The sequence below is a fragment of the Pyrus communis genome, chromosome 1 (genome assembly GCF_041283825.1).
Source record: "Pyrus communis isolate YQ-2024b chromosome 1, ASM4128382v1, whole genome shotgun sequence".
NCBI lineage: Eukaryota > Viridiplantae > Streptophyta > Magnoliopsida > Rosales > Rosaceae > Pyrus > Pyrus communis.
This window is the reverse complement of record NC_142565.1, coordinates 1,828,060-1,848,204: the sequence shown is the minus strand read 5'-3', so window position 1 is coordinate 1,848,204 and position 20,145 is coordinate 1,828,060. Positions and strand designations below refer to the sequence as shown.

At 39.8% G+C, this 20,145-nt stretch overlaps 4 protein-coding genes across 4 annotated transcripts; 2 read left to right on the top strand and 2 right to left on the bottom strand.

Annotated features, from left to right (window-relative positions):
* Positions 1 to 2,300: 2,300 nt before the first annotated feature.
* LOC137721236 (putative polygalacturonase) lies at positions 2,301 to 5,478 on the top strand. The gene is made up of 5 exons (XM_068460336.2): positions 2,301 to 2,514; positions 2,969 to 3,292; positions 3,502 to 3,797; positions 4,394 to 4,464; positions 4,698 to 5,478. The coding sequence occupies exons 1-5, from the start codon at positions 2,494 to 2,496 to the stop codon at positions 5,399 to 5,401; spliced, it is 1,416 nt and encodes a 471-aa protein (XP_068316437.2). The 5' UTR covers positions 2,301 to 2,493; the 3' UTR covers positions 5,402 to 5,478.
* Positions 5,479 to 5,827: 349 nt separating this feature from the next.
* On the bottom strand, positions 5,828 to 7,679 carry LOC137721086 (putative serine/threonine-protein kinase At1g01540). The gene is made up of 6 exons (XM_088691708.1): positions 7,096 to 7,679; positions 6,920 to 7,021; positions 6,722 to 6,844; positions 6,482 to 6,643; positions 6,235 to 6,358; positions 5,828 to 6,145 (listed from the first exon to the last, which is right to left on the bottom strand). Exons 1-6 carry the CDS (start codon positions 7,671 to 7,673, stop codon positions 5,912 to 5,914), a joined length of 1,323 nt encoding a protein of 440 aa, XP_088547834.1. The 5' UTR covers positions 7,674 to 7,679; the 3' UTR covers positions 5,828 to 5,911.
* Positions 7,680 to 8,836: 1,157 nt separating this feature from the next.
* Positions 8,837 to 11,688, bottom strand: QC (glutaminyl cyclase). Its single transcript, XM_068459654.2, has 11 exons — positions 11,301 to 11,688; positions 11,149 to 11,205; positions 11,021 to 11,056; positions 10,763 to 10,827; positions 10,535 to 10,598; positions 10,176 to 10,293; positions 9,932 to 10,029; positions 9,648 to 9,718; positions 9,491 to 9,518; positions 9,210 to 9,264; positions 8,837 to 9,095 (listed from the first exon to the last, which is right to left on the bottom strand). Exons 1-11 carry the CDS (start codon positions 11,577 to 11,579, stop codon positions 8,983 to 8,985), a joined length of 984 nt encoding a protein of 327 aa, XP_068315755.2. The 5' UTR covers positions 11,580 to 11,688; the 3' UTR covers positions 8,837 to 8,982.
* A 3,688-nt stretch (positions 11,689 to 15,376) lies between these two features.
* On the top strand, positions 15,377 to 18,628 carry LOC137720763 (heat shock protein 83-like). Its single transcript, XM_068459878.2, has 4 exons — positions 15,377 to 15,711; positions 16,059 to 16,200; positions 16,475 to 16,755; positions 16,843 to 18,628. Exons 1-4 carry the CDS (start codon positions 15,574 to 15,576, stop codon positions 18,391 to 18,393), a joined length of 2,112 nt encoding a protein of 703 aa, XP_068315979.2. The 5' UTR covers positions 15,377 to 15,573; the 3' UTR covers positions 18,394 to 18,628.
* The last annotated feature ends 1,517 nt before the right edge of the window (positions 18,629 to 20,145 follow it).

Sequence of the window (20,145 nt, the reverse complement as noted above, 5' to 3'; positions counted from 1 at the left end):
TCATAGACAAATTGAAATGAACAATCTCATGGACTATTTCAATCGATTTTAAATTTCAGAGACTAAAATGAGGAGTTATACTAATCTCATAGATCATTTTAAATATAAAAAAAAAACCTTTGTTAGATATTGATAGAAACCGGCTCAATACAAGATCATTTGAGAAGTGCATTTTGATAATTTAAAAATCTTTTAGAGAAAATATTTTTGAATTCTAAAAACACGTAAAATGTTTCCTTAATAAAATACCAATTATGTGCTTCGTAAAAAAAAATTTCTTCTTAGTATCTATTTAAGATTAACTTTCAGTTTTACTAAAAATTAATTTTAAAAGCGTTTTCAATTATTTAAAATTACTTTTTAAACGAGCCTATATTAATTAACCCATAAAAAACAATACGTGACAATAATTTCATCGGAAGGATTGCAAAGGAGACGACAGCGAATCACAACATGTTGCAACAAACGACACCTGGACTTGGCTTTTTTCGGGTACCAGTTTACTAGCTGCCATATATCGCCACGTAGCAGTTTACGTATTCACTCACTAACGAGTCCAAAACTTTTCGGGATGTTTAATTGGCGGGAACGGCTCCACAGGTAGGTAGGTGTCGTGGCAAATTCTTGATCCCGAAGACCAACCTAGGATCCTCTTCGGATCCGAGGATTATAAAGATTCATAAATTGTGTTTGTTCATCGTATATTGTGCGATCAGTTTTTGTTAATTATTATTTATATTTATTTTTAAATAAAAATATTTAAAATGATTTCTGATCTATGATGCACAATAAACGGATACGATTCACGAATCTCCGAAATCTTTACAAAGAGAATCCAACGAGAATCCAAACTCCAGAAGACCGAAACGTAGTACAATCTGCGGGTCATTCCGGTTTGAACCGGGGTTTAGTAATGGACAGTTAGTAATGGTAGTCAACGGTCTTTAATTTGTTTTGTCCATAATGTTACGAGGAAACAAATAAAAGTGCATGATATTTTTGGTTGAAAAAGAAACTTTGTTTATGAAGCCCTAACCAAAGAATTAATCCCAACGAGTTGAGCCCAAAAAGCCCAAAGAGAATTGGCTTTCAAGTATTTCAGTTGGTAAACAGTGATATTCACACTCTCGTTTTTTATTATGCACATTTTTACTTTTTTTTGTTCATTAATTATTAATGATTTGTTTAATTCAAGATAATTATTATTAGCACTCCAAAAATCTCATTCTACACTCCAAACTTTCTATATTAGGAAATAAAAATACACTTGTAAGGAGTGTAGAATAAGATTTTTTGAATGCCAATAACACTTCCCTAATTCAATGGTGGAAAAGAATTCATAAGGAAAAAAGGAGAACGCGAAGATGTGGGTTCTTGTCTTGACGCTTGAACTCGCACTGAAAACGAAAGGGGAACAAACAGAGATAGATCCACCTTAGGGCAAGGTGTGTCAGCTAACCCAGCCCAGCTTAGAAAATCCTTCATGGAAGAGTTGGGTCTTGCCCTTTGAAAATATAAGATGTCCTTGAAAGTTGTCGTCTAGATGCTCAACGAATTGACTCTATGAACACGGGGTAGGATAGCTGCTAACCTCATGCCTTTTTATGCGTTTCTACAGGCATATGTCAATACGCTCACTAGGCATATGTTATCGTTGTCGTTTGTCGACATGCTCACTAAAAAACTATTGACATAAGTCGATATATTCACTTGAAAGTTATTGGCATATTTTGACAAGCATGCAGTATAACTTTGCAAATGCTACCAGGCCCACAAAAACTCAATGATATACCGATTTACATGCCACACCGTCCAGATAATATTTCTTGGATACGTTACTGGGTGCAAAGGGATGCCCAACTTGTGGCTGCCCGCTTCTTTGAAGTACGACGCCAAACCGTCTCACGGATCGAACACCCGTCGTGTGCATGTGCTTGGTTGCTTTGCTTTGTGCGGTAAGTTTTGTATGTCCATTGGATTTGTCTTCCTAGGAGATTAGGAATTAGACCCATACTCATAAGGAAAGCTGAACTTTCCTTGCACGTAATGGTTTAATTTGTTTACATAATTGGAGGTAATTACCTCTAATTCCAGGTGGTAATTAATTCATATCAGCTCTTTATCCTTTATTAGCATCTTGCTACATGCTTACATGTCTAGTAATTGGCTCTTTTTTATATTTTTCTCTTTTTTTAAACTTATTTTAGATGTTAATTTTTTATTAAACTAAATTTTGAAAAATAATGAACATAACCATCCATAGTCTTATTATGTAGGTTTTTTTGTGATTTTTTATTTTTATTTTTAAAATCTTAATAAAAGAAGGGTGAGTTGGATATTATGAAAGTTTCACCATTTTTTCCTTCTCCTTTTATATATAGAGGTTTAGATATCCTACCATGTATATGAGTCCACTGCACCCCTATAAATAAACTTCCCTATCCTCCTTCCTAAGCTCTACAACATTATTCTACAATTCCTCAATCTTGGACAATGGTGTCCTCAAAATTTCATGTAAGTTCTCTTCTTTTCCACGAATTATTTCAATCCTTTTTTGTTGGTGTATTAATTTGCTTGTTTTATGGGGTTAAAACTTCAATTTTTAGCGGTGTCATTTTCGTTTGTCAAATTTGAAAGTGACGTCTCAATGTTTCAACACCAATATTGCTCCCAACCTATCCACTTGCTAGCCCAACCTGAACTATTCTAAAAAACTACTGTGTAATTAGGAATGAAACCATGTATGATATATTGTAATTTGTTTTTATCAATTTTCCCAATAGGGAATTTTTGAAATTTTTCGAAATCATTCAGATTTTTTAAGTTCAATATTATATTTTAGTCTAATCTAAATTACTGGGAAGAGGACGCTCTTGCCTCCGGGTATAGTTTGTTACATACTTTGTTTAGAAGGCTAATTTTGCTACATATTTTATTGACAAATTTATGTTGTTTTTAACAATTACAGGTTGCTTCTGCGATTATTGTTGTGTTGGGATTACTCTTCCTAACAGCGGCAGAATGTCGAAAACCGATTTCGAACACGGTCAAGTACTCAGCCATTAACTGTAGAAAGCACAGTGCTCTTTTGACTGACTTTGGAGCCGTTGGCGACGGAGAAACTTCCAACACAAAGGCCTTCAAGGCGGCCGTTGGTCATCTAAGCCAGTTGGCATATGACGGCGGAGCGCAGCTTATTGTGCCGCCGGGGAGGTGGCTTACCGGGAGCTTCAACCTTACCAGCCACTTCACTCTCTTCCTCCATAAGGATGCCGTTATTCTTGCAACTCAGGTTTGAATGTCTTGTCTTTGTTTTGTATGATATTTCTCCAGTTGTTTTTCTTTCAGTATATATATTTTGGGTTTGTTTGACATAAGTAAGGTTCTAAACGGCGCTAGTCAGAAGACAGATAGAGTTTTACACCTAGGTTTTAAAAAGAGTTTGACGTTAGTCACGGTGACCGGTAGATATTGATTATATATTTCTCATATTAAACACAGGATGAGTCAGAGTGGCCTCATCTTCCGGCACTGCCTTCATACGGGAAAGGCAGAGATGGCCCCGGTGAAAGGTTTAGCAGTCTCATCTTCGGAACAAACCTCACCGACGTCGTAATTACCGGTCACAACGGCACCATCGACGGCCAAGGTGCTTCCTGGTGGGCAAAGTTCAAACAAGGTCTTTTGAACAGCACCCGACCATACGTGATCGAGCTCATGTACTCTGATCAGATTCAAATTTCTAATCTCACTTTGGTCAACTCTCCTTCGTGGTTTGTCCATCCCATATACAGCAGGTAATTTGACCCTTTTTTTTAAAAAAAAAAAAAAACTAACGCACGACAGCCGCATCAACATGTGGTAGTGTTACTCACGTCACAATGATGGCAGCTCTTAAAAATTTCTCGCACTACACACACACAGATATATATATATATATATATATTGTATGTGGATCCGTGGCATTATTGTTTTGACACAAGTTTTTGTAAGGTTCACTTTGTAATGTATTTCAATAATCTGAATCATCTTCTATCAAAGATTATATCTACCGTCTATCTAAAATCACTAAAATCTGAAAATATATCACCGATGTATTAAGGTTTAAGAGTTTCTTTGTAGAATTGTATGCTTCCACTTCTTTTTGCTAGACATGAATGTTTTAATCATTTTAGATTTGTCTAATTTTGTGCATAGATGATTTATGAATTATGTTTAAAATAGAGACATGGTTCGGATGGTTAAAATATATTACAAAGTAGACTCTCAAAAATTTGTGTCAAAAGTTGTATGAAAAAAGTGATGTCACAGACCTGTTCTCATTAGGTATATTTATCAGTTTTACCAAGGAGTATTTGGTTAAGACTCCCTTAATCTTGTTCTAATTTTGCAGCAATATAACAATCCAAGGGCTCACAATCCTTGCACCAATTGAGGTTCCCAACACCGATGGGATTAATCCAGGTTTGTTATTTTTGCTGCCTGTTAATTTGTTCTTGTTGTTGCTCATTAGTGCTTAATTGGGAAATGAACATGATTAAAGGGTGATCCCAAGCCAATAAGACTCACTGTTTTGCGAGGGTTGGGAGATACGTTTATCGTACGCAACCTTATCTTGGTTTGCAAAGAGACTGTTTCCACAACTTGAACCCATGAGCTTTCGGTTAAGTAAGTATAAATCTCTATGCTTCCTTCAGATTCTTGTTCACAAATTAGAATTGAAGACTGCTACATAGTCTCTGGAGATGACTGCATTGCAGTAAAGAGTGGATTTGATGAATACGGAATCAAAGTCGGAATCCCAACGGAGCACCTTGTGATCAGAAGGCTCACTTGCATTTCACCTTCCAGTGCCACCATTGCCCTCGGCAGTGAAATGTCCGGTGGAATCCGCGACGTTAGAGGTGAGGACATCACGGCCATTGATACTGAATCAAGTGTGAGGATCAAAACTGCCGTCGGAAGGGGAGGTTATGTCAAAGACATTTATGTGAGAAGAATGACCTTGAAGACAATGAAGTATGTTTTTTGGATGACCGGCTCTTATGGATCGCACCCTGACTCCGGCTTTGATCCTAAAGCGTTGCCTGAGATTACCAACATCAACTACAAGCAGGTTGTGGCAGAAAATGTTACTATTTCCGCAAGGCTGGACGGAATCCATGATGATCCTTTCAAGGGAATTTGCATTTCGAACGTGACCATCACACTGGCTGAGAAGGCGAAGAAATTGCAATGGAACTGCACTGATGTCGAGGGAATCACAAGCAATGTGACCCCAAAGGCGTGTGATTTGTTGCCCGAGCAGAAAGAAGCGGTTCATTGTGCTTTCCCTGAGGATAGGCTCGCGATCGAGGATGTTGAGTTGGTGACTTGCTCTGCAAGCACCCCCTTCTTCTAAGCGTGTTAGATGGGAATTGTTACATGTTTAAGAACATTGCAGTATGAATTTTAATAAATGTAAAAAAAATTTCGTTATTTCTATTTCCGTAGGCTATGTATGCTCCATCGTTTCACTAATTAATTACCGCAAGCAGTCTTAATTGGTGGAAAACTAAGTAAATTAACAATCTCAACTGCATAAAATAAATGTACAAGAAATCTTCGTTGTATGATGATTTTCGATTATTCCATTTACGTTATGGATGAACGTCCCTGATTGATGAATGTTATGGCTGGTGAGGAATCTCATGAGAGTTTCAGGATTATTCGTTTAACTTCAACGGATTTTCTTGTGCCGGTTTTGCAGATGCTTTGTTCTTGCAGAAGCTTTCTTCTTGGCAAATAGAACGAGGAGAAGTTTGTCTCTTAAGCCATTGATCCTTTTCATTGCAGAGAAAAAAAAAACATAAACACATTATATTCAGAAGTTAGGCAGAAATTAAATTCCGAATCTACGAATTTGGACTACTTAAAAGGAAATACCTGTTCTTGAATCGCAGAACATCAAGTCACGCAGCTCAAGCATGTGAATAACCTCTCCCATTTGAGGCCTATGTTCTGAATCGGGATCAACACAACGAAGAGCAACCAAAAGTACCCTTTTGAGTTCCTTCGAAGATGGCTTCTCCGGCATTTTAGGGTCAACCACGCAAGCAATTTTCTGTCCCGCAACCATGGACTTTAACCAGTCAACCACATATGGCTGCAAGCGAATAGTCATTATTTAAGTATCACATATTGAACCGAAAAAACAAACCCTTACATGTTTCGAAATTAAGAACTTATACATACTTGGGGTTGACTGCGATCTATAGGGCTCCTCCCCGTTATGATCTCCATGACGAGTACTCCAAAGCTATAAATATCGGACTTCTCAGTGAAATCACCGGTAGAAGCATATTCCGGAGCAATGTAACTGAACTTCCATGCAATTCAAGAACGACCATAAAATCATTAACAACTGATATTGATAATGTTCCATAGCGAACATCAGCAGGCATATATGCATACAGATTTTTCCGTGAGCAAAGAAACTAACCCTAATGATTCCATTATAGTGATTCCCCACTCGGGATTGTAGAGCTTAGCTAGGCCAAAATTCGAGACCTTAGGATCCCATTGGTGATCAAGCAGCACATTGCTAGATATTAGGCTTCTGTGTAGGATTTTCGGTTCTATATCCTCGTGCAGGTAGGCCAATCTGCAGAAACACAGTCACTTCAAATTATATAACCACAAATTTGTCTAATCAGATAAAATTAGATACGCAGGATCTCACCCTTTTGCGATTCCTTGGATTATTTTCAACCGAATGCTCCACGTTAGAGGGCTGACTAGTTTCGAGCATTCGTGAAGCCAGTGGTGCAGACTTCTATTATCTACATACTCAAGCACAAGCAACCTGGTATAAGAAAAATCAAATCATTGGCTGCCTTTCGAAAATCTAAAATTGTGCAATGACGAAAAATTTGCATACCTGTAGGCTCTTTCGATGTGGTATCCAAGCAACTTGACAAGATTTTTGTGCCTCACGAACCCAATTGCCTCCATTTGTGCTATGAAGTCCTCGACTTGAAATCTGTTCATTTATGCATAACATTTTAGCATTCAGTATAATTGCCGAAAATATATGGATTCGATAGACTTGAGTACCTGTCACTCACTAGCCTTTTCACTGCCACGCGCGTATTATCGAACAGAATGCCATGATAAACAATTCCATAGTCCCCATTGCCAATCAGATTTTGTTTCGAAAATCCATTCGTTGCAACCTCAAGCTCCTTGAGACTAAACTTTTTGCCCCTCCACACATCCTTAACCATTTGTGAATACATAGAAACGGGTCCCAACTCCATCGCACTACTATTTTGGATTCTCCCACTAGCCTGAGGAGATGCCAACTGATCGGAAAACATACGCCCGTGCTGCTGCAGCTTCCCGCTGTTCATCTCAATATCAGACATGTTACGCGAAAGCAGCCTCCGGTCCAGGGATGAATTACAATAACCATCGTGTGTAGTTTTGGAAACAATGGGATTCGGGAGACGGAAGTTGGATTTGGAGGATTTTCGTCGACGGTAATGGATGACACAGAGCAGAGAGATGATGAGGGTGACAACTGTGAATAGAGCTATGAAGATTACAAGCAAAACCCATGATTTGACACCGAAAAATGAGGTCGGCTTCAAGAGCCTTTTCTTGAGAGACAAGGCACTGGAGGACATGTTCATAGAGAGAGAGAGAGAGAGAGAGAGAGAGAGAGAGAGAGAGCAAATGGAGATGGAGCTTAGTAAAAAGCAGTAAAGAGGGATTTGACACAGGAAGTTGGGTTCATCCAAATCACTTGGGTAAAATTCAAATATTTTCAGGTACCAACTAACCAGCGGGAGCAGCGAGAAAAATCTGTAAGGATTTGGTGTGGAAGACCAGATTTTCTTCACAACAAATCAACCAATCGTCTTCGGCCACTTCAACGGTGCCCTTTTCTTTTTTTTTAACAAAACGATATTAGCTACACTTAGGGAGAGGGGTAAGCTTAGCCTCACAATGGACTAGCAATAATGTAGTTCATCAAATTCACCTTTGACGAGAATCGAACCTAAGACCTCTCACTTACAAGTGAAGAGAAATACTACTAGACCGTAGTACTAAGTGACAACAATACCCATTTCTATTTGGCTTAAATGTCATACTGGTGTTTGTCTTTCATCCCAATCGGTCAATTTAGTTCCCGTGTTTTTAACTTAGCCAAATCGATCCTCATGTTTGTCTTTGTTAATCAATCTTAAACAATCTATATTAAAGCACCGTTAAAATTGATACATGTGTCTTGCATTTGAGAGGACAAAAATGTAAAGCCATAACCCCGTCATTGCAAGGACAAAAATGCAATGCCATGAACCCCATCAACTCCGTCTTGCGTGGTCTTTCAAATCCTTTGTTTATTTTCCAAGAGAATTGTAATCCTAAAAGCTATCGTGCAACTAATTTGCAGTCCAACATATAGATGTCTGCAATACTATAGGCATGAAAATATTTTGAGGCATCCTCGTCGATTATCTGATTTCGCTTGCATTTAATGGATCTACAATCAAATTATATTTTTGTCTCAATTATAATGATCTTTCAACAGATTGACTAACGGTAAACATGGAGAACAATTTAGCCAAATTGAAAACACTGAACCAAATCGTTGGTTTTTTTTCTTTTTCTGAATTTCGCTCTTCTCGAAATTTCTCCAAATCAATCTGTATTCCGGCACCACCCACCCCGTTTTAATTCCATCCGATGAGTCCTTGGACGGACAACCATGTGATCCGGCGTCCAGAAAAAAGAACTCCCCTCATTGATAGTTTGATACTTCCCCGCCACACCAATAAATCGACACGAATACTTTTCTTTTTGTCCAAATTTTGCTTCTCTCTACTTTCACGTTTATTTGTGACCAAATTCATGATATGATTAAGCGTTTTTACAATCACAAAACTGTTAGAATTAGAATTCCAATACCACAAATTGGACAACAATAGCCGAGTATCTTCAAAGATTGAATGGCCTCCGCATGCAAAGCCGCTCAATGGCCCCGTCTTTGAACTGTTTCTTCATCGGATGTAGCTTGATCTCGTAAAGCTTTGGCCATAGTTTTCCGGTCACTGCCAACACACGACAAGTATCAATAGAAGTGACCATACAACACAATTCTATCCTACTAAAAGAGTAAATACCAATTCTCCCTAACAATGGCGATCACTTCCAGTTCGACATACCAAATATACGGTTTTTGTCACTGTCCCATGCAATGCCGTTTAGAACATCTATACCCTGTATAAGGATGTCAAATTGTTAATGAGTAAATTATTAGTTTGAGATGTATGGTTTTGAAAAAGAACGAGCTGTGCATATCCAAGCCTCTCCTCGAGAACTATGATGCTGCCTCACTTTCAAGGAAGCCATACAGAACATACGTTGTATACCAATCGACATTTAAAAAAAAGAAAACCGTGAAAACATAAACGGAGAACTTATTGTTTTTGGTTCAAGGGCTTACATGATTCCCAGAAGCTAGTAAGCCTTCCCTGTAAGTGATAATATAACATATAAGCCATTAAACGAGATTCCCAAGAAAAAGGAACAGAACATGATACGTCTCATAATTAGACTAAAAACTAATGATTAAATAAAGGAAAATGAATGAACAGAAAAACCTTAATTGTGGAAGGACGATCCATCCAAGCACCCTACCATCTTGATGCGAGATTCTAGCTATGCAATCTGTCTACATACGTGAGATCACAAAACTTTAAGAAGCCAATACAAGGCAGAATAAAGCATTCTAATATGCATTTTTATTTCCATCTGCGCATCAGAACTGATCATTTCTATTGTCCACATGTAGAGAGACACCGCTAACCGCTCTAAGGAAGTCACGTCATGTCATATGCCAATGCTCCATTGACGTGGATTTATATGTGCTGATGAAAAGACTGACCTGATATACATTTGCCCAAACTTCGCCGTTTATAAACTCTAACTCGTTGAGGTTGTGCACTTCTTGATCTTTATATTTGACCATATGTCTGTCCGCAACTGCATGAGATATGACACAACTATTATTATAAATAAAAAAACACAATCATCAAGAAAATTGTCCTACCGCTAATTTGGTGGAGATAAAAACATCAGATACGGGCTAACAATGAAACAATTATTTATACAGGAAAAATCAAAGAAACCTTTTAATGTTTGAGGGTCAATCTTGTACAACACTGAACTGCCATCACTTCCAAACAACACTTTTCCATCAGTAGCCAGTCCCCAGCCATCTTTCATCTGATGCGTGAACTTCTCAAACTGCATCGAGCAAAACGTCAAGCAAGTTATTAAGGATTAAGACCTACATTTCACTGGAATATCAATTCTCAATTGAAGGTCAGAATTACTAGAATTGATTGATGCTGATCAATTTAGCATCTGACAAATTGAATACGTAAGCACTGAACCTAAAACTTCAAATACTGCAGATGCAGAATCGTATAATGAAACTATGCAACGATAAAAGTATTTTCAAAAGGAACAAAGGAAAAGCACAAACTTTGGTTAAATTTTTTCGGTCATATATGAAACCAATTTTCCTCAACCAAGTTACTTGGAATAGCCTACAAAAGAACATATAAATGACTAGATCAGCACTCTTGGACTCCTTGGAGGTCAATCATATCATAAAAATACTTATCGAACGATTAAAACACAATGTCCGCTTTCACTTCACTATTAAATAAATCAACGGAAAAACGTAAGTAACATGATTTTCTTTTCAGACCTTTCACCAAGGAGAGTTAATCCCTCCCCAAAGTAAGAAGGGTCCATCTTCTGAAGTGCTTCAACCTGTATGTATCAAAAACAAAACCAGATTTACACATAAATAATCTCGATTTAAGCAATGTCACAACCAAGCTTCGAATTAAATCGATTTCCCAGCAATTACAGATAACCTGACCAGAAATTTTCATCTGTCACTTCCAACAAAATTTCCTACCCACTTAACTACAAATCAAGAAGATCAATTGAAAGTCTTTACCTTTCCGGTTCGAATCGCAACCTTGCGCACTGATGACTGAAACAATTGAAAGAAAAGATGAATCTAAATCACATAAGCAAAATGCAAGTCAAATTTAACACCATCAACCAAACAGGGCGCAAACTCACCTTCCCGTAAAGCCCAGTCGACTCGAACAAGCTATCATTTCCAGCATAAAGTAGCCCCTGAAGAACAAGCAATCCAACAAAAACCCTAAAATTCCAAAAATTGAAAACCAATTTCCAAATCCAAAATCTAAAAATTAAGCATCGACGATTACCTGGGTGAAGGCGTCGGGATCGTGAGGGAACTCATGGACGACCTCGATCGAGTAAATTCCAGGTGAGACGTCGGCGTAGCTGACGGTGGTCCACATGTTCGACGAAATGCCGAGGAGAATAAGAACGCCGAGCATGAGAAAAGCGGCGAGGATCAGAGAGGTTTTCCTGTAGTTTGGAAGCGACCTGGGCCGAGAGGCCGCCATGGGAGCGTTATTGTATGGCCTGCGGTCGGACCGCTTATTGTTATTCAGCTTCTTCCTAAGCGAACCGGTGGCCATGAACCGGTGGATCAGAAGGGGGGTTTGAGGTAAAAGGCTGTGCTCGAGTGGTTTGCAGGTGGAAACGGCATGCTTGCGGTAACACGCGCCGAGGTTGGTGTCATTGACTTGACCGTTGAGCTTACACGCGCCGAAATATTTATAATCCAAATTTGTAGACTAATGAGAAAAAAAATAATGTTAGGAAGACAAAATTTATAGACTAACTTTTCAAATCAAACGACATGAAAGTTGATGATTGGATTATAAGTTAAGTATTGATAGACGTGTTCATTCTAATTGGTGACACATCATTTAATTTACAAATTTAGTCACCCTAGCACTATTTTAAAAATCCCCACCTAGGCTAAACGGCTAGCCACCGCTTCGATTAATGTCTAAGCGTTTGAGAATTAAGAAAGGCACTTAGACCTGTTGAGGCAACCGCCTAGACTTGTTGAGGCGCCCTCCCAAACCCGCCTAAGAACCTGCCTAAGTTGCGATCACTTAGACAGAAAACAAATAACTTTCATTTTGCATTTTATTTTTTCAATAAATTATAAGAGAATTGTTGAATACTTAAATGAACACACATTATATGCTTGTTCCCCATATTTTCAATATGTTCCAATACTTCATAATATATATGTCATTCTATTTTGTAGTTTATGATGAAATTATATATTTTAAGTATAAACGGACATTTATTTATATGAAATATAATATATTTACTTAAATCCGCCTAGGCGCCTACCTAACTGCATAAGTGCTAGACCCCAACTCGCCGCCCGATTAGCGCCTAGCGTCTTTTAGAACCTTATTACCCATTGAAAAATAGCTTTCGTGGTAAAAAATTAAGATTAAAACATTTATCAAGTCCGTTGAAAATTATGGTCAAAATTAAAATGTTTCGTTCAAATTTTGTTAAATCTCAGTCAATATTATGTCTGTAAGCCTTATGTGTGAGATTAACTTTGTAATTTAAGTATCGTCTTATATCATGAAAACGGTCATTTCCTGTTTCTTTATTGTAAATTTTGATTAACTATGAGCTGAGAACAGTTTAATCAAATTATCATCCCCTTTCCCTTCCAATGAAACTCAAAACCTAATGCCCCTTATTTGTTTACATCAACGAGGGTTCAACAATTGAAAAAAAATCATGAGATGACAAAATTAATCTCATACTTAAGGCTCACATGCATACTATTAACGAAAATTTTAAATTTTATTAACTAACAGACGTTATGACACACCCCGACCGAGATCAGGACGTGCTGGCCATCACACGAAGGTGACGTAACCATGTGCACGTGCGGAAGCTAATAAAGTAGTAATATAAAAAGTACAAATAATTAAAAACTAGCATACAAAGTACTAAAACAGTGCTAGCGTAAGCGAGACGCTAAGTTCAGAGTAAGTCTACAGCAGTCCAAAATAAAAGATGCGACAATAGAACACCCGAAGGTGACCCTACAATGGTGAGTGTCTGTCAGAAATGCCGGGACGCCCTCTGGGAAACCACCGAACCTGCTAGACCACTAGAACCTGGAGGGGCGCAAAACAAAAGCGTGAGTGGGCAAAAACAAGGCTTTCGAAAACCATTTATAAAAATACTTTCTAACCCCTCGCCGTAAAACCTGTATACTTCCCAGAAAATAAATATACGCATAAAACATACCAAACATGCTCAAATATATGCCAAGTCGTGACCTCATAATGATATGCAAGTGCTCAGGTATAATCATATCAATAACATGTAATCTGGCAGCCGGAGTCACCTAACGTGACCTGTACGGCTGCATCTAGAGCTCAAATCTCAAACTCAATAACTGAACCTGCCCACGAGTCGGAACCACCTAAAGTGGTCTGTACGACAGGCCTGGGTGTAACATATATATACGCTCTAGTGCTACGATCACGTGAAGGCTGTGCGAATAATCGCGGGTCATCTACGAGTCGGAACCACCTAATGTGGTCTGTACGACAGGACTGTGCACCTAACTTGGATCCAAGCTGAGCGTGTGGTGTGGGAGGTGAACATCACGTGAAGGACTGTGCCCTACTCTGGGTGGGAGCACTAACACCGGGGGTGCAGGTTATGAGCTATCTAAGCATCTCAAATCACTACTAAATGTAAACATGAATACCACTTACCTGGCACTTACCTGTGCGTCCACAGCACCAAATATGCATATGTATATGTATACCACTACTAATGTATGCAATGATGCATAAACGATAATAATATGGTGCATGGCATAAAACAATTAACCCTTTTTAAACAGTTTCTGGGAAAATAAATGTATATAGGTATATACGGAAAACCAAAAGCCCACTCACTGGTAAGTGGAAGGGTCGTAGCCCCCCTGCCTCGAGTGACCACGCTCGTCCTCGGGATACGTATCACCTATATGCGAAACAACTATAAAAACGTCAATTTTAGAGCACACAACCAACTTCTCGTAATAACTTCTCATACATTGCTCAAATAGGACAAATGAATATACCAACGTGCTCTACACAACCTCAGGAACATCCCCATATTTTTAGAAAAATTTTCCACCGCCGCATGCGCCCCCACGCGCCGGCCAAGGCACGGCCACGCGCAGGCACGTGCCTGGCACGCTGACGGCGTCAACTGACGCCGTTAGGAATATTCCGTCAGTTTTGACAGATTCCGTTAACGGCGTCAGGAATATTCCGTCTCTTTCTCCGGCGAACCTCCGGTGAGGCTCCAGCGCCTTTCTCACTCGTTTTTCAACCATTTTTCACGATTTTTGCACCAAATTGAAGCCCTAGACTAGTAGAACACGTCCAAACAAATTTTAAGGGCTAAAAACCACGCGATCTTACCTGTGCAAACTGCCCAAAACCGGCCAACTTCGAACCAGGCGACTCCGACGTCCAAACTCTTCCAACGAAGCACTCCGAGACTCCTTGGGACCTCACTAAGCCACCTACGAGCTTCAAAATCCCAAAAACTTGCTAAATTTAGTTTGCATGAATAGTACTCAAATCGGAGCTTCTCGAATCGACGTGAAAACGTTAGGATTCTCACCTGAAAATGGTACGGTTGCACTCGCACGAGCCTCACGAGTTCAAAAATGTAATTGGTTCCTTCGATCTGCTAAGGTTTGATGTGGTTATGTGTGTGTCCGTACGGTTTCAATGGGAATGGGAAGGAAGGGAGCACGAGAGAGGGAGAGAGAGACAGGGAAAAGACAGAGGGAGAGGGATAGTGACAGTGTGTGTGTGTGTGTGGCCCAACACATGCCAACACCACACAAACAACCAATCAACACAACGAAAACAAACCAGGGGCAAAAGGGTCATTTCACATGTACGTTTCCGATATTTCCGGGACGGGATGTCACACGTTATCCCAAAAGTTTCAATCTTAATTCTCTTCCCATAAGCACTATCTTCTGAAACCCTCTGCCACAACAACCAAATACCCAATTCAACATATCTATTAATTTTGGTAGTTTGGAATACTAATTTTAATGAATGAATAAAATCGGGTTAAGAAGTCGGGTCGAAAATGCTAGGGTTAAGGCCTACTACAGATTTTACGAGTGGGTTGGCCCGTTTAGCCCTTGGAGGAGCGGGAGAGACCGCGATGACGTCATATAAAAGCGGTTTTTCTTGGGTAGGAACGTTCCTGAGCAGTCTACCGAACATAACGAAGCAGAACATTCTCGATTCACATACCCCCAAATAAAACCAACCCCAAACGACGCCGTAAAACCATCAAATCCCAATATTGTCCCTGAAACGGCAGCGTTTTGGACCCCAACATGCGCGGGAGATTATACAAGTCGAGAAAAGAGTAGAAGCATCCAGAACCAGAGTCCTCTTCCTTATAAGAGCCTCCTCGGTCCCTCCATCAACCATCAGATAATCGCAATCCTCGATCTCTCTCGTGCTCTGTTTCAATCGAGACGTTTCGAATTTTCTCCCAAACAATCTCGAATTTTATCTCGTTCTTGCATTTTCTCGGAAAACTTGATCAATGGCGGACGTTCAGATGCACGACGCTGAGACCTTCGCATTCCAGGCCGAGATCAACCAGCTTCTGAGCTTGATCATCAACACTTTCTACAGCAACAAGGAGATCTTCCTTCGTGAGCTCATCAGCAATTCATCTGATGTGAGTCTCTCCTCTCCGTTTCTTGCATGTTTTCGATTCGATTCTCTGTATAAATTTGTACGATTTTGTTCCCCAATTTTCCGATAAATCACTGTGTTTGCGTTTAAAACCCTGATTTTTTTGAAGTATAATATGTTCTCGTGATAATGTAGTATTGGATTTTGCTCTTTAATTTACAACTAATGGTGATTTGGATCCTTTTTTTTGTTTCTTCCCACAATTTAGTGATTAATCACTATGTTTTGTGGTCAATAATCTTGTTTCTGGATTAAAATTTGTTTCCGCGATAAAGTATGATCTAGAATTTGTAGGATTTTGAGATTGATTGATTTTTGTTTTTCTCTTAGGCTTTGGACAAAATTCGTTTCGAGAGCCTCACAGACAAAAGCAAGCTCGATGCTCAGCCGGAGCTTTTTATCAGGCTGGTTCCTGACAAGGCTAACAAGACCCTCTCAATCATTGACAGTGGTATTGGCATGACCAAAGCAGGTATGTATTTTTGTAAATTGCACTTCTTTACTCCTCTTATTGATCTGTTTGGCTTCCGAGAAAATCCATTAGTACATACCCTTTGATTAGTAAAATTGTGCATTCTGTAGTTAAGCTGGCTCCCCTGTATTATCTGTAGACGCTTACAATTGTTCAAAAATCAAAACTTTGGTTATAGAATGCTTAACTTATTCGTGGTGTTTTGTTAATTACGTAGTAATCGTTCATGATTATGTTAATAAGCTGTGAATCTGATTGCAATTGGTTTCTGTAGATTTGGTGAACAACTTGGGTACAATTGCAAGGTCAGGAACCAAAGAATTCATGGAGGCATTGCAAGCCGGAGCCGATGTGAGCATGATTGGGCAGTTTGGTGTCGGTTTCTACTCGGCCTACCTCGTTGCCGAGAAGGTCATTGTGACCTCTAAGCACAACGACGACGAGCAGTACATCTGGGAGTCGCAGGCTGGTGGTTCCTTCACTGTCACAAGGGATGTCAATGGCGAACCACTCGGCAGGGGCACCAAGATCACCCTCTTCCTCAAGGAGGATCAGGTAAAGAATCGAGCCAATGTATAAATTTTTAATTATATGATTAAGAAGAAGAACTGGGTATTAATTCGTTGCTGTGATTGTGATCAGTTGGAGTATTTGGATGAGAGGAGGATCAAGGATCTTGTGAAGAAGCACTCTGAGTTCATCAGCTATCCAATCTATCTCTGGACCGAGAAGACTACCGAGAAGGAGATCAGTGACGACGAAGACGAAGAGACCAAGAAGGAAGAGGAAGGAGATGTTGAGGAGCTTGATGAGGACAAGGAGAAGACATCAAAGAAGAAGAAGATCAAGGAGGTTTCTCACGAGTGGGAGCTCATCAACAAGCAGAAACCCATCTGGCTCCGAAAGCCCGAAGAAATCACCAAGGAGGAGTACGCTGCCTTCTACAAGAGCTTGACCAATGACTGGGAGGAACACCTTGCTGTCAAGCATTTCTCAGTCGAAGGCCAGCTCGAATTCAAGGCGATCCTCTTTGTTCCGAAGAGGGCTCCTTTCGATCTTTTTGACACTAGGAAGAAGATGAACAACATCAAGCTCTATGTCAGGAGGGTGTTCATCATGGACAATTGCGAGGAGCTGATTCCCGAGTACCTCGGATTCGTGAAGGGTGTCGTCGATTCGGATGATTTGCCTCTCAACATCTCTCGTGAGATGCTGCAACAGAACAAGATTTTGAAGGTGATCAGGAAGAACCTTGTGAAGAAATGCATTGAGATGTTCAATGAGATTGCTGAGAACAAAGAGGATTACGCCAAGTTCTACGAAGCCTTCTCCAAGAATTTGAAATTGGGCATCCACGAGGACAGCCAGAACAGAGCCAAATTGGCCGATCTCCTCCGCTACCACTCGACCAAGAGCGGTGACGAGCTGACAAGCCTGAAGGACTATGTGACCAGAATGAAGGAGGGTCAGAAGGACATTTACTACATCACCGGTGAATCGCAGAAGGCGGTGGAGAACTCTCCGTTCTTGGAGCGCTTGAAGAAGAAGGGCTACGAAGTTCTTTTCATGGTGGATGCCATTGACGAATACGCCGTCGGGCAATTGAAGGAATACGACGGCAAGAAGCTGGTGTCCGCCACCAAAGAGGGTCTCAAACTCGATGATGAGACAGAGGAAGAGAAGAAGGCGAAAGAGGAGAAGAGGAAGTCATTTGAGAACCTCTGCAAGACAATGAAGGACATTCTGGGAGACAGGGTCGAGAAGGTGGTGGTTTCCGACAGGATTGTCGATTCGCCCTGCTGCTTGGTGACCGGAGAGTACGGGTGGACGGCCAACATGGAGAGGATCATGAAGGCGCAGGCGCTGCGGGACAACAGCATGAGCTCCTACATGTCGAGCAAGAAGACGATGGAGATCAACCCGGACAACGGAATCATGGAGGAGCTGAGGAAGAGGGCGGAGGCTGACAAGAATGACAAGTCTGTGAAGGACCTCGTGCTGCTGCTGTTCGAGACTGCTCTGCTGACCTCCGGCTTCAGCCTGGATGACCCCAACACTTTCGCGGCGAGAATTCACCGGATGTTGAAGCTGGGGCTGAGCATTGAGGAGGAGGAGACCGGCGGCGAGGATGCTGACATGCCTCCTCTGGAGGAGGACGGTGCCGAGGAGAGCAAGATGGAGGAGGTGGACTAAGCCAGTGTCTGCGTTTTGGAGTCAATTGGGATGGGATTTGAGTTTGTATCCATTTCGGGTATTTTGGTTTAAGTAATTGTTGATAGGTGTCGCGGTCTTATTGGAGGAAGTTGTCCCCGTGGTGTGTTAATGTTGTAGTGTCTTTTAATTTTGTGTTCAGTTTTCAGTCCGTGTCAAAACATGGTAGTGGTTAATTCTGGAACTCAATGATGTTAATGTAATTTTGAGTTTCTCATACTTTGTGTGTTCTTTTCTTTTTCACTTGTATTGTTATCTATTTTCCTTTTTAACTTTAGGATAAAAATCGACTTGGGTTGGGTTTGGGTTAAGTTCGTATTTCAACTTATTACAAGAGTGACCTGAGTTGGTAAAGTTAAGTTTGGACGAGTTTTTATTTCATTTTGACCAGCTTCATAAAACTAAAATAGGTTTTTAGGTTTTAGGAACTCGGGGTCGGATTGAGAAAGTTGTAGAATTAATTTTTAATAAAAATGAAAGTGAATTTTGAAAAAATATTTAAAAATTTTACATAAAAAGCACATTTATTGTAAAAAATACTTAAAAAAATGTTTTTAACATCTAATAATAATTTCACGACCTCATTCATTTTAAAAATCTTTTCAAAAATTGGATTGAGTTCCACACACCTGGAATGTGCATTTAACAATATGCGACATGTCGTACTCTAATTTTGGGCCCAAGCAAGATGTCCAATTATCATGTTGTCGTTTGTTTATGCCTTGGACTGATATTAAAAGCCCACATGAGTTTGATAGTAGGCTTAAACTTTGGACAGAATAGGCGAGGCCCAGGGAACGCTTGCTTGGGGCACACGTTCTCTCTCCTCGGGGGTGGAGGGTGGGGATGTAATTTCCATGAAACGTCATGTTCTACCAGTCAACTACTCGATTTGAACTTTTACAGTCCTTTTGGTACAGCCTGTCACCTTCCGGCTACCTCTTCAGTGTACGATTTTCAATTATGCAGTGATGGTTTCCCCTGCGGAACGGATCCACTCCGGATTCTTTGTGAGATCCTCTAATCACATCCGTTCATCGTATATTGTGCGGTCAATTTTCGTTAAGTACTGTTTATATTTCATTTTCAATAAAAAAAAATTTACAATGGTATCTAGTTGTACGATATACAATGAATAAATGTAATTGGATGATCTTCGGAATCCCCAGTGAATTCAGAGAGGATGCTTATTCTCCCCTGCGCAACCACGTTTCGTCTTATTTATTTTACCGGGGAACAATAAGTTGCAGGTCCCCATCAACCTTCCCAAAAATGGCAAATGCCTTCATACTTTCTACCACTCCAGTTAAGGTAAAAACTCTATGGTTAGTATTGGTTAAACAAAAATATTCGTTAAGTTCATTTTTTTTTTTTTTTAATATTTTATTTTATAACTTCCGTATGGCCAAAATTATGTAGTTTGGTTGCAAAGTTGCAAGGGTGAAGGAAAGGCAACTCGAATAAGGAAACAATCGGTAACAAGTAGTTCTGGAATAAAAAGAGAGTACGAGTGAGCATACGATTTCATGTAAATTTCTTATTGCATTCAATTTTTCCCAAAGAAAATTGTTCCTAAAAAAATGAAACCATCGATAAATGAAATTATTATGTTTTTGGGTTGATCAACAAAATATTTGATGGTTGTCTGATTAGACGAGCTTTCACATAAATTAAGTATCATTTGTGGTCAGGTTGAGTCATCACACATGAAAATTTTACGTTTTGTGAAAAAAT

Excerpts from the sequence above, each read along its gene's own strand:
- LOC137721236 (XM_068460336.2), top strand. The coding sequence starts at position 2,494 with ATGGTGTCCTCAAAATTTCAT. Across the intron at positions 3,798-4,393 it reads GTCCATCCCATATACAGCAG|CAATATAACAATCCAAGGGC; the intron begins GTAATTTGACCC and ends CTAATTTTGCAG. Across the intron at positions 4,465-4,697 it reads CACCGATGGGATTAATCCAG|ATTCTTGTTCACAAATTAGA; the intron begins GTTTGTTATTTT and ends TGCTTCCTTCAG.
- LOC137721086 (XM_088691708.1), bottom strand. The coding sequence starts at position 7,673 with ATGAACATGTCCTCCAGTGCCTTGTCTCTCAAGAAAAGGCTCTTGAAG. Across the intron at positions 6,644-6,721 it reads ATCCAAGGAATCGCAAAAGG|ATTGGCCTACCTGCACGAGG; the intron begins GTGAGATCCTGC and ends GTGTTTCTGCAG. Across the intron at positions 6,146-6,234 it reads TAGATCGCAGTCAACCCCAA|CCATATGTGGTTGACTGGTT; the intron begins GTATGTATAAGT and ends ATTCGCTTGCAG.
- QC (XM_068459654.2), bottom strand. The coding sequence starts at position 11,579 with ATGGCCACCGGTTCGCTTAGGAAGAAGCTGAATAACAATAAGCGGTCC. Across the intron at positions 11,057-11,148 it reads CGACTGGGCTTTACGGGAAG|TCATCAGTGCGCAAGGTTGC; the intron begins GTGAGTTTGCGC and ends CAATTGTTTCAG. Across the intron at positions 9,519-9,647 it reads ATCGTCCTTCCACAATTAAG|GGAAGGCTTACTAGCTTCTG; the intron begins GTTTTTCTGTTC and ends TATCACTTACAG.
- LOC137720763 (XM_068459878.2), top strand. The coding sequence starts at position 15,574 with ATGGCGGACGTTCAGATGCACGACGCTGAGACCTTCGCATTCCAGGCC. Across the intron at positions 15,712-16,058 it reads TCATCAGCAATTCATCTGAT|GCTTTGGACAAAATTCGTTT; the intron begins GTGAGTCTCTCC and ends TTTTTCTCTTAG. Across the intron at positions 16,756-16,842 it reads TCTTCCTCAAGGAGGATCAG|TTGGAGTATTTGGATGAGAG; the intron begins GTAAAGAATCGA and ends GATTGTGATCAG.